This window comes from Channa argus, chromosome 17, assembly GCF_033026475.1.
Source record: "Channa argus isolate prfri chromosome 17, Channa argus male v1.0, whole genome shotgun sequence".
NCBI classification, from domain to species: Eukaryota; Metazoa; Chordata; class Actinopteri; order Anabantiformes; family Channidae; genus Channa; species Channa argus.
The window spans coordinates 504,650-517,011 of record NC_090213.1 but is presented as its reverse complement, the minus strand read 5'-3'; the positions used below and the strand labels follow the sequence as shown (position 1 = coordinate 517,011).

The 12,362-nt window shown below is 42.5% G+C and overlaps 1 protein-coding gene across 6 annotated transcripts in view; it reads right to left on the bottom strand.

Annotated features, from left to right (window-relative positions):
* LOC137102071 (kinesin-like protein KIF26A) overlaps positions 1–12,362 on the bottom strand; it is a 47,528-nt gene extending 35,166 nt beyond the window's left edge. For 3 of the 6 annotated variants that reach the window (XM_067481162.1, XM_067481163.1, XM_067481164.1), the window contains exons 1-2: positions 4,381–12,361; positions 863–993 (exon numbers count right to left, since the gene is read on the bottom strand). In XM_067481162.1, the coding sequence (XP_067337263.1) occupies positions 863–993; positions 4,381–4,947 (698 nt within the window). In that variant the 5' untranslated portion in view covers positions 4,948–12,361. Of the gene's footprint in view, positions 1–862; positions 994–4,380 lie in introns of all 6 variants that reach the window. The other 3 variants (XM_067481166.1, XM_067481165.1, XM_067481167.1) reach the window with 3 other exon arrangements.

Below are 12,362 nucleotides of genomic sequence, written 5' to 3'. Positions count from 1 at the left end.
AAATGCGTTATTTTTACTCCGTGCCTTCTCTTTATGTTGGTATGTCTCAGTATGTCTCACTGTGTGTCTCACTGAGGTGCAGGGAGGACTGAACTGAAGGAGTCCCAGTGTGTCTGACCATGAGAGATTTGTGTCTTTTCTTTATCAGATGATGAGTTTGATTCGCCCATGAAACATCAGATGATTGACTCTCATCTCTCTCCATTTCTGAGCTTTGCTCTGCTGTCTTCTCTTTCACTGCTCAATATCAGATAGGATCGGTGACTCAGGAAGACTCGGTCCAAACTGAACCAGCTCCTTTGTCAAACTCCAGCCCCGCTGAAACCTGAAGGACACACTGTTCTGACCCTTCAAACAAGATAAAAATTGGAAATCTGCGCCTTTTTACTGTGATGGTGTAAAAATTTTATGATTCAGTAGTTTGTTTTGTACATTCTGATTTATTCAAAAATAAATTCTAAGGAGGACGTAAATAAATAGAAACATTTTAGTGGGTTTTTCAACATTTTCGATCTTCATTTTCTCCCTGAATTCCTGTTCTGACAGTCAGAGCCTCTAATCCTCAGGTAGGGCTCTGCTGGCTTCCCCCAAGTCCTGGATCAGGAATAAAGGTGAGCTGATTTTTGCAGATCTGAACTGAACTGGCTGAAAATGTGAGGGTGCCGAAACGGTGAAATGAATAAATTCACCTCCTTTTATTAAACGGTCAACTGTGGTTTTACTCTTATCTATTTTATTTTGTTGCTATTTTACTTTTCTTTTGCTTCTTGTTTGGAAATAATTACTGACTTAGGCAGAGTCCAGTTCTTCTGTCTGTGTAATGACCTTGATGGAAGCTTTGAGCGGTGTTGCGTTTACTGACCTGATGAAGAAAGCAGCTGCACCAGACGGAGGTTGGCAGGTTTGGGTGGCGATGCTGTGAGCTGCTGGTTTAATGACAGCAGTCGCAGGCGAACTCTTCACGGTCACATGGTCTCCGCCTGAAGCCAAATCCTGAGACACACACACACACACAAACACCAGATCTTTACTGTGCAGAGGCAATGGGGTTAAAGTAGAGGAAACATTTATTTATGGTTTCAGTGCATAACCACCTCCTTCTGGATCTAGATTCAAACATGACTCAGGAAAGCCAACACGTACTTTACTTGCGTACTTTATTTAGGTACATGTTTCACATATCTGTACTTTACTGAAGTAGATTTAATTCTGGCTACTTTGACTTTCACTCGACCTCATTTCTAATCAAAGTTGTGTTACACGTTACGATCACAATACTTTCCACATTCTAACACTTTTATTGTTTTTAGTGTGACATGAATCTCTTCACTAAACCAGGATCAGACAGTGTCACTTCCTCCTTCCATGGTCTTATTTGAAGACTTATTTGAAATACTAGCAGGACTCAAAGTGAGTCTGTGTGCAGTCATTTCACTCTCGAGTTGTTTCTGTCGACAGAGATTGACATTCACTGCACAGACTAATGGTCTATTTTCAGACATAAACCTGCTGAATTCATGGTAAAATCCTTGAATGTGGTGTCAAAGTCTCTCTGTCATGTCAAAGTCCATCCAACAGTGTCTCCTGAACTTGACCTTGGCGTTGCCAGAAAGGGGCAGATGTAAAGCAGAGCAAAGCCAGTTCTTGGTGTTACTTCACTGTCCCTGCTGATTCATACATTCATGTGACTGATGGACATTTTTGGTATCCTCTCCTTCTTAAGGAAGCAGTCACATGCACTAGTGACCATCCACTGTGTTTATTTGGATTAAGTCAGGTGGAAAAAACTCGAAGCTCGAAGAGAAGCACAGAGCTTCACTCTCATGTTTCCTCCTGGGATTTTATTTTGCTCTTTATTCCTGGGTGTCCTCACCTTATGTCGTGCTCTCTGGACATTGTCAGAGTTACAGGTTGCAGTTTTGTGAGAGAGCACAGACAAGCTGTTAGCCTAGATAACAAGGTATCCTGTAACAGACACAAGATTGAACAGCTCATCCAGTCTCTGGGGAAAAGCTGTGGCAGGAAAGCATGGCTGCCGCTGGTCGTTCGTTAGCCTGACGCTTCATTAGCTGCAGGAGGAGGAAGCTTTGGATGAGGAGGTCATTAACTAATTAGCTCTGGTCATTAGACTGATCGCTGCTTTCCAAACTTCCCATCGTGCTCAATCACAACATGGCTTCTCAGAGTGGATCATCCTGCTAACGAGGTCCAAGGCCTCATTGTTCGGCTCTGCTGCTACAAAACCTGAAATCAGACTTTCTGATTTAGTTATTGTAAAAAAAAAAAAAAAGCAAACCTGCAGTTTGTATTTTACATGTTTCAGCTTTCAAATGTCACTTCTCATTCACAGACAAAAAAACAGCTGTTCAAACATTTATCACCCGTATGTTTTCTGACTGTATCCACTACACATCAGGTTAGAAATTCTTTATATTTGTTGCCTCTGCCCTCATTTTAAGGAAGTGAGCATTTTCCATCCTTTCTCCAGTTTTTGCGTCCATCTCTGGGCTCAGATCCGCGGCCTGGTTATGCTGGATTATCGCGTTAACAGGACTGGGACATGCTCGGCCCATAAACAGGATTACGCAGAGAGCTGCCGGCAGGACCAGACCACCGCCGGCACCACAACACAAACCTGAACAAATCAAACACGGACACGAATGTTTAACAGCAGCAGCTTTGGTTCAGTAACAGTAAAAACAGGTTGAAGCGGTTCTAGTTTACATAGACTGACGTTATATGAACTTTTGGGATTTACAACCACTTACATACAAAGACCAACACCACTTCCAGCCTGCTGGATGAGGTGGAAGCTTCACATCACAGTTTCTTTTTTTCCCCCATCATGGTTCAGTTGATATTTATCATCATGTTATTCCTGTAGTGCACACACAAGGCTGCAAAGACAGACTGCTACATCAACTGTCCTTTAGCCTGTCTACCCCCCTCCTTTCTCAGATCAGGTCTCAAAACTTTCTCTAGATGAACAAACACTCTGTTCTCCTGTCACATATAAATGCACATGGACACTGAACCATCAACTTTACAAGTGTAAATTATGATCACTCCCCTACAAGAGGACCCGACTGTGACTTCTTACTTAACCACTTTGTTTTTTTCCTAAAAAGAACTGTTGATTTGTGCTCACCTGATGTTTCTGCTCTCTAATGGATCAGTTTTGGTTTTTCAGCATGTGACTGGTTTTTGTCCTTACTAATCACCAAGTCCTGAATCCACTCAGGACTTTTCATCTGCTGACTTGTAAATGAACAACACAAACTTGCCCAGAAACATCTGCCCAGAAACCAGCTGAGCTACTGACTGCCAAAGGTCAATCAACAAAAATGGCTGTGATTCTACACTTTAAAAACATTATCACTTCAAACCTTTTGGTGGTTTACAGAGCCGACATGATGAAATTAGACAGAGCAGCTTGCCTAGTTTAAGGTGTGTCACGGCCTAGTCTTTGAGATAAATGTGGACATCTCATGGGGACAGGGACAGTGACAGTCAAAAAGACAGCTAAAAGTCTGAAACCTTCCCGAGCTCAGGGCTGGATCTGTGCAGTCAGAGGACAGTGAAATATCTGTGGTTCCTCTCAGCTGATGGAGAATATTGAGCTGGATAATAAAGATGTGGCTTCCTGCAGCAGTTGGAGAGTTCACAGACTGAATGAGGAGTCATCCCACAATTAACAGCTGCTCCTTAAAAACCCATGTGCCTGCAGAGCAGGGACTCACAGGAAGGACAGGAAATAATCTAATTTTATATCTAAATCTGCTTTACCTGAAAGTTGAGTAACAATTACTGAATTTCTGCAAAGTGAAGATCATTATTCATGTTGACAAAATGTGCTTGTAAGTCAGAGTTCAGGGAGGAGTTACTTAGTTACAAAGAGTACTTCATTTTTAAATAAATGTCAAGCTTCATGTCTGACAGGGACTGGAAGAAGGGGGTGGGGTGTACAATGATGTCATAATGTTCAGGGTGTCAGAAGCAGTCAGGAGGGGTCAGGAACCTAGTCCGGTGACAGATCTGTGCTGAGCTTCATGAATTATACAGCATGCGGCTGGAGGTCAGGATGGTCAGCAGAGATTCTCTCATTAATGTGAAGGATGGTTCTGTCTGCAGGTTCCTGCAGCACTGTTGTAACACTGCATCACAACATCATCACGAGATGACAATGTTTTTCACAAAAACATGTTTGAGGTTTAGTTGCACAGAAATATTTTTAGCGACTGATGTGAAAAGTGAACCTTTAAAGACTAATGATGGAAAGAGTTCTTGAAGACCGACCTGGAGATTCTGATGAGGACAGCTACTCACCTGTCCTCATGTTTATGTGTGTAACTTAAAGTGTCCCCAACCCCCCACGCTTACCGTAGGTGGCTGGTGTTCAGGTATGCAGCAGGAGACCCTCCATACTCCTTCCAGGTAGTGCTGTGTGTTCATGGGGAGGGGTGTGACTGTGGCTAAGCCTTTGACCCCGCCCCCACCCAGGTAGGTGCTCTGAACTCCGCCCCATCCCCACGGAGTCCCGCTCCCCTGCTGCTTCTCCTCGTATGACCATTTCTGCTGCTTCACTGGCAGCTCCTCACCCATCCAGCTGGTACCTGAGGCAGAGGGGACGATGGTGGTGGTTGGTAGGACATTAGGAGCAGCAGGGCGAGGTGTCATCTCCCTGCTGATGCCCAGAGCCCGACGCAGAGCAAGGCGTCTCAGCTGCTGGAAGGAGGCACCACAGACATCACAGCGTGTGTCAACAGAAGAATGCAGTCCACGGCTAGGGAGCTGGAGGCGCTGGAGCTTATCGAAAAGGAAGCAGGCATAGGCCGGGTCCTGGAGGGTTAAACGAGACAAAACATTTTCTGAGGTTTGAGGAAGAATAATTATTATTATCATCTCACGTCTGTTACATGTTCCCCCCTCACTATGCATCAGAATCATCACTAAAGACGTGACGATGATTCACTGTCTCACTCTCTGTCCTCTTACTGTTTGACTCTACTAAAACCACATGGAGATACTAATGTGTAGACAACTTTACACAAACTAAAGTTAGGAACAGTTTAATGTGGACAGTTTAATGTGAATGTATAAAATCCAGTATGAGTTGAGAGTTCTTTAGCGTTTGTAACATTAAACTTGTCATTAAACTTGAAATGTGAACAGACTTTCTCAAAGCCTTTATTTTCCAGCAGCTGCTCAATGTGAACCTCATTCAGCCTCCATCACAAAGACTCTGCTACCGTTAGATCAGCAGCAGTCACCCTGTCTGTCCATCAACCAGCTGCCCAGCTTGTAAAAATCCTCCACACACAAACTGTCGTGTACAGCGGCAGCAGCAGGACATTAAACCTGTCAGCGTGAGCAGATTTACAGTGGCCTGTGTGAGGACGTGACCCGCCGTCGACAGGAATCACTGATCCTCAATGGTGGTCGGATAACTTCACAGGCCGTGGTGGTTTAGAGCAGACGCCTGCAGCTGAGGACAGGAAACAACAGATCTGCAGAATCTGCATCAGTTTCAGTGTGAGGCAACAAGCTGCTGTTTCACTAAGAAAAAAAAATCACTTTTACTGCTTCTTTGTTTGACCTCTGACGTCCTGCTGCAGAGCAGCTCCACACAAAGAAAGAATTCATCCTGACTTTACAGAACCTTGAGAAATCCTGGTAATCACAACTATTTTCTGCTCTGACTAAGTGATGCAAGAAAATTCAATAATGTGTGGAACATCCACAGCCTGGTTAAAGTGACCTGCAGCAGAACTTTGATCCAAACAATCACCACCAAGGGGGATCGGCTGCTCCATCAAGTCCTTTTGTCCTTTATCTGCTTTAACCAGTGAACCACCTTCGATCAAATCCGGCTCAATCAGTTTTACACATTAAAGACTGTTGTCATGCACAAAACTCAACACAAAACACAAACTTCTTTAGTTGTTTTAAAATCCAACAATCTCTGTGCAGCAGTTGCTTAGTTTGTGACGCAGCTAAAAACGAGTCAAAATGTAAGTGATCGCTTTCAGAAGAGACCAGGAACAAAGACCAGGTTAAAATTTACAGATAAGTTCTGACCATCTGTACAAGTCATCAGCAAGTTGGTAATCAGATTGTTAAGTCACATGAATAATCAATCAGCCATTTGTCAATAAAACACGATTCACTGAACCATACATCAGTAGATGAATAGATGAAAACACATAAAAGTAAAAGCTAACCTGTAAGGTCCTCCTGGATTAATGCTGTTGTTTTAGGATCTGATCACTTTCTTCTGCAGTTCAATCCTGAACACTGAACCATCTGACTCCAGACTAGCAGTCAGCTGCTCTGTCTGTGGACGTCATGACTGTAAATCTCTGTTCTGATGGGGGGGCAGCTGCTACATCATGATTTGAGGTCAACTCAAACCAACTCTGGAACAGATGAAACCAGCATTCACCAGCACACATCCTCAGCTGTGTCTTCACTGCAAACACCAGCAGCTAGTGAACTAAGAGTCCCAAGAGTTTCGTGCAATATCTTTTTAACTTTACTGTAATTTACTGCAGTATTTGGTCAAATCCATGCGTTTATATTGCAGCAGAACACAGGTGCAGGATTGAGAAACATGCTTTGAACACATTTTATGACTATCACAATTCTTTTTATTTTTGAATTTGACTCATTTGGTCCTGTACTGTTTGGAAACACCAGAAAATCCAGAGCATTATGTGTGGAGCCAACAGTCAGTAGTGGAGGAATGTGTTTTATGGCCCAAAATGCAGAAAAAAAGAGGATCATAAAGGTCATTTTAAAGGCTCTAATCTGAAAAGGGGTTTTCATTAGCACCAAACACTTTTTAAAGGAGTTATTTGAGGCCATGTTTTATCTGACTTCTTCCAGTGTTTTCATTGTTTCTGTTCATGTTAAAAAAAAAAGAGAGATTGTGTTTTCAGCTCAAGATGATCAGGCTTTACCCTTTTGCCATAGAAGAACATAAACATCCTGCAGACAAACTCAAACCACAGAGACAACAATGATGGTGCTACTGGAACTAGCCAGTACCCACAGCTTCTGTGTGTGTAGACAGAAAACAGCTGATCACGTAAGGCTTGTAAAACACGTGACATCATGGGTGCTACAACACAAATCAGTAAAGAATCTTTATTCATGTGGTGCAACAAAACCCTGTGAACCAAAGACTGTGAGAAATGACTCCTTCTCTAACCCCTCAGGTATTACTGTTCTGGGTTTAAAGCCTCATCGTGCTTCAACTGCCTGTCATTAATTGAAGCACCTCTGTGCTGTGTGGAAGTTCAGTATTATTGACAGTCTTACAGAAGCTCTAATTAAAGAGAAAAGAGGCAGTGATGAAGAATCTTGCAGCCTTGTTGCTGTCTGAATTAACTCCTTAACCTTCTTCGTGTTAGATCTGGGTTCAGTGAACAAGAAGCAGACAAGGAGATTCAGGAGAGCCTGGTTTAACACACACACCTCACTTCATCATCATTGCCAATAAATTCAGTAAAAACACTCAATATATTTGATCAGGCAGAGCATGAGGAATCTATTTCCCACAGTGCTGCAGTATAAAGGCACTAAAACAGTCCGTTAATTCAGGACCTGAACTCATGAAATCACATGTCTCTGCTGTTTAATTTAAAAAACTGTAAAAATGTCAGTCTCCTGCTCGATTATCAAGTGATCAAACCATCTTGTTTAATTTGACATTCAAAAAAAATTTTTTTAAAGGAACATTTAACATTTAGAGAGTGTGTAGATGCTTTAACTGACACACTGCAAAAACCAATGCTGTAGCTGGTTATTCCATATTAGCTGGAATATCTTATTTAGAAAAAAAAACGTTTTCACAGCATGTGCTCATCACACCCACTATACAATTACGCTTGCGCTCCACATTAGCAGAACAATTATATTTTCTATGAGACAAGTGTGAAACTAACTAGCCAACCAGCTGTTAGCTTAGCATAAAGACTGTAGACTGGTGTCCCTTCTGGACAGGTTTGAGCCTGATTGTTCTTTCCAGAGGAATCATTTATGATGCTAAGCTAACTAGCTGATAGCTGTAGCTTCATTTTCAATGTACAGACACAAGAACAGGTCCTGTCACCTTTTAGAGGGATTTACCACAATGTGAAATTATCCTTCTAAACCCTGGTGTGTTTTATCACCTCAGAACCTGAAAACACCTGCTGAGGTTAATGTTTGATGTTCTTACCTTTGCTGTTTCACCTGTGCCTCCATCGGTTCCAGGCACAAGAACAATCAAACCAGACTGGGTGGATCTGGACACCTTTTATAGAAGACAACCTGCTGGACTGTACCAAGTATGAAGTAAGTGGAGGAGTTTATGACAAAACCTGAGAAGGAAGCAGTTTCTTCTTCTTCTCTGAAGTTTTGGGGCAGTTGGAAGCCTTGAAGCAGCATTGCTGCCCCCAACAAACTAATTATTTTTAGCTTCATGTTGATATTTTCTGACCCTGACCAGCCAAACTATGATACCATTAGCCCTCGTGGCCAAAAGTATGCCCTGTGATCAGTTTCCATCCACCTCCCCGGTAACAATCACAGCCACCATGAGTCAGTGTTTCTCTCTGGATGCTGCTTTGGCCATTTAAATCTGTATCTTTGGATTTTTAATGGGATCTTTTTTTTTCTTCTGCTGCTTTTAGAGCTGATTTTGTGTGAAAATGGAATAAGTTAGAAATGCTTTGGCTGTTTTAACACAATCAATTCAGGCCTGGTTGGGAACCAGTATCACAAACTAGGATTAATGCAAAGAGGATTTAAAATGTGCTCATCCACAGGACCACAGGACTGTCCACATATTTTTAGTTGTATAATCTGAACCGGAGTGAAACCTATGATCCTTTTAACCTGGTTTTCCAGACTCACGCTGCTTAAATTTAAGTTTTTGTTGCAAGGCTGTTCCTGCAGACTAATGTGCTGACTCGTGTTTGTCTTCATTACGAACTAAAGGACATGAGGATATTTGTCTTTCAGCTCCTCTGGGTTTTGTTCAAACAAACTCCAACGAGCACCAAGCAGTAAGAAACCAACATCTCACTCTACTGGGATGATTTTCATTCTGCTGAAAGAGAAAATTAATTTTTTCTCTCGACACTCACATTAATCAATGCACTAACTCCCCTCCTTGGATATGAGAGTGTTTTCAGTGCTAATTGTTCTTAGTGTTGCTGAGGGTAAAAACCGAACCTGCTGCCTCACCTCCCTCAGCTCTAATTATCTCATTAATCACAGGCTGCTGGGAAAACACCACAGAAACGTCTCTTTCCAGGCTTTTATTTTGTTAGATGAGGAGAACCTGCAGGCAGCAGAGCTGAGGACATGATAAAGACAGAATTATATTAATAGTTGACATCAGTACCTACTGTAGCTCACAACTATGGACAGACAGAAAACTAGTCTCTAGGCAAAGATGGGTTGAAGACTCAAAGACTAAAAAAGACACAAGATTATTGATGTTTGTTCTGCATCTGTTCGTGGATGTTCATCATCTCTTCCTGGTCATTTCTCTCTGTTGTTTCTGACTAATTCCGATAGGATTTTTAATCTCTGCTGTGTTTTTGCTTGGTCTTTACCCAACAGACCAGTTCAGTAAACCACACAAAGTATCTACATCTACCTGTAGCTGTCACTGAATATATATCTGGTTATTGGCCTTTTGCTTTAAAACACAAATCTACAAACTAGAAGCAGAGAAATCATTCTTCCTCCTTGTCAGACTCTAGTGAAGCTCTGGCAGACCACCTTCAACCAGCAGCTGCTTTAACACAACAAACAGTGGAGAGAAAACCTGCCTGTTATCTCCACCAAACAGCGTCTACACGTTTCTTCTCCAAATGCCAGCAGCTTAATCTGCGAAGCATCACTGAGCTCGTCCAAATGTAAGACTCACACAGTCAAAAGAAGACAAACACCCCTTTACTCCCTTCTGATGATCAGAGAGACAGAATTAAAAAACATAAACCCAGCAGCAGGAAGTGCTTTCAAAGGTGAACTACAGTGACAGATTTACTGCATCTTAAGCCCTGAAGTGTCCTCCTGGACTCCTGCTGATAAATGACTTACCCTTACTGAGGACAAATGAACCCTCCCATCCTCAGAGAGAAGTCCCAGATCTGTTGGAGACAACAAATGGAGTCTGGACTGAGCCGTTTTCTACTGCAGAGACTGATGATCCCCTGCTGACTGCAGGACCTGCAGACACACCATCATCCTTCACACGTGGATCAGTTAGTCATCATAGTTTTGTGTTTGCACGTGTTTAGATCAAGGTCTGTGGTTAAAGGAGGACTCCTCACAGGTGTAGCCACAGGTGATCAGCTGATTCACACCTGTGCGCTTTATTACCGGATTCAAGACCTGCAGACGTGAAGCATTAATCTGTACTGTTCCCTACTTCACCACAGTTACTGTTATGGAGGTGATTGTTCACAGGCTCTGATCTTTGGGAATCAGCTCCTACAGGATCAGGCTCATCCAACCCTGTGTAATCCTCAGCATGACTCCACCTCTGTGCTATCTCAGTTCCTTCTCTCATGAATGTTGTCACTTTTTATTTCTCTGCTCTTTGTTATGAGCTCAGTCATGTGTCACATTCTCTGATTAACCTGCAGCTTCTTCTAATTAACAACTCGAGGACTGGAAAGTCGTCCTTAGTGCGTGTGTGTGTGTGAGACTGATCCTTTTTCCTACTAATCTATTTTGTTTTTATGAGCTGCTTTTGTGCTTTTGTACAGAGTGTGAAGCTCTGCAGACAGTGAGCAGTGATGCTGTATGTGTTCAGAGTGAAAACTCTCTGACCACTCATGTGTTACATGATATCCTGAATTTGTTCAAACTTGATGTCTTGAGCACTGAAAGCACCAGTGATGGATGAACTGAAGCTTTCTGAGGCTCAGACTCAGTTAAAATGGCGACACCTGCTGGATAAATCCTGTCTAAGTGAAAATCTGAAAGTGTGAGAAAGCAGAATTAACGTGGCTGCAGCCAGTCCAACAGGGTCACATGAGATAATAATGAAGGCCTGATTGACATACAGGCCTTTTTATACATACACAATAATATCTGCATTTATGTTTGAAGTTGAATGTGCATAAATATAAAAAATGTAGTCAGTGATTTCAGCACAAATAAAACATGTCAGTCTCTTTATTGTTTGTTATCCAGAGGTAAAACTGGCTTTTGTGTGTTTGTGAAAACACATTTTTACCCAAAGGAAGAAGAAATGTGTGTGCGCGCGCGTATGTGTGTGTGTGTAAAAATCTGCCTCGGCTTCGATTCATTTCAGCCTCCTTGACCAGTGACCTTCACCTCCTCCTCTTCTTCCTTTTCTCAGCTTTTCCTCCTCCTGCAGCTTCTCCTTTTTTCACCCCTGTACCATTTCCCTCCTGTCCTTCATCTCCTCTATCTCTATAGGGCATTTTCTTTAAAAACGATTAAGGAGAAGATTCAACTGAAACCATTGTAAAAGGAAAAAACCTTCACATCGGAGCTGCATTCTGACCTCAGGTCTGTGGAGGTTTTTCCCTCTTTTTAATCCTTCTATTGATTTGCTCTCAGTCTGTTTTTAGCAGTGAGGCTGGGGCCGGTGCCGGGGCCCCGGGGACGGATTTGCTTCTGGGAGGAGCCTCAGAGGATGCTGACACTGCTCAGATAACACACTGAGTGTGTTTAAGCTGCAGCCACTGGGCTTCATTTCAAACCTGCAGGATGCTGAAACACTGAACTGAGGGGCTCAGATCATGATGGTTACTTCATGGTTTTAAACATACAGTTAAATAAAAATTATTGTAAAATGCTTCAACACACATCTGTATTATTTTATCGTTACAATAAACTCCTCTGGGCACCACTCTCATCCTTTACATTTCATTGCACTCGATTTGCCCCAAACAAGTGATCATCAATGACAGAAAAGAAAGTCCAGTCATCAGGACTACTGCCTTTATCTAAAGAATCAGCTGAAACTAAAAACGAGGTCAGGTATAAATAAAACCAACAGTTACTCTGCTGAGCCTCAGAGCTTCATCACAACCATCTGAAACATGTGCTGTTCTAATAAGCAGAAAAATAAGTTACTGCAGGTCAACACTCACCATCTACTGTCGGGCTGATGGAGGTCCACTCATTTGTCACAGCACACAACCCCATAAAGCTTTCTGCTGACTGAGCAAGTCCACAGGGCTTTTACTGCAGTGGAACCTTCACTTCCTGCTCTGGTGACCTCAGCACCTTCAGTCATTACTTCTAGAAACCGAACACTAGAACTTGTGTCCTAAAAATCAAGCTCCCACAAATAAACTGCAAGTTCGATTTCATGAGAAACGTAATTT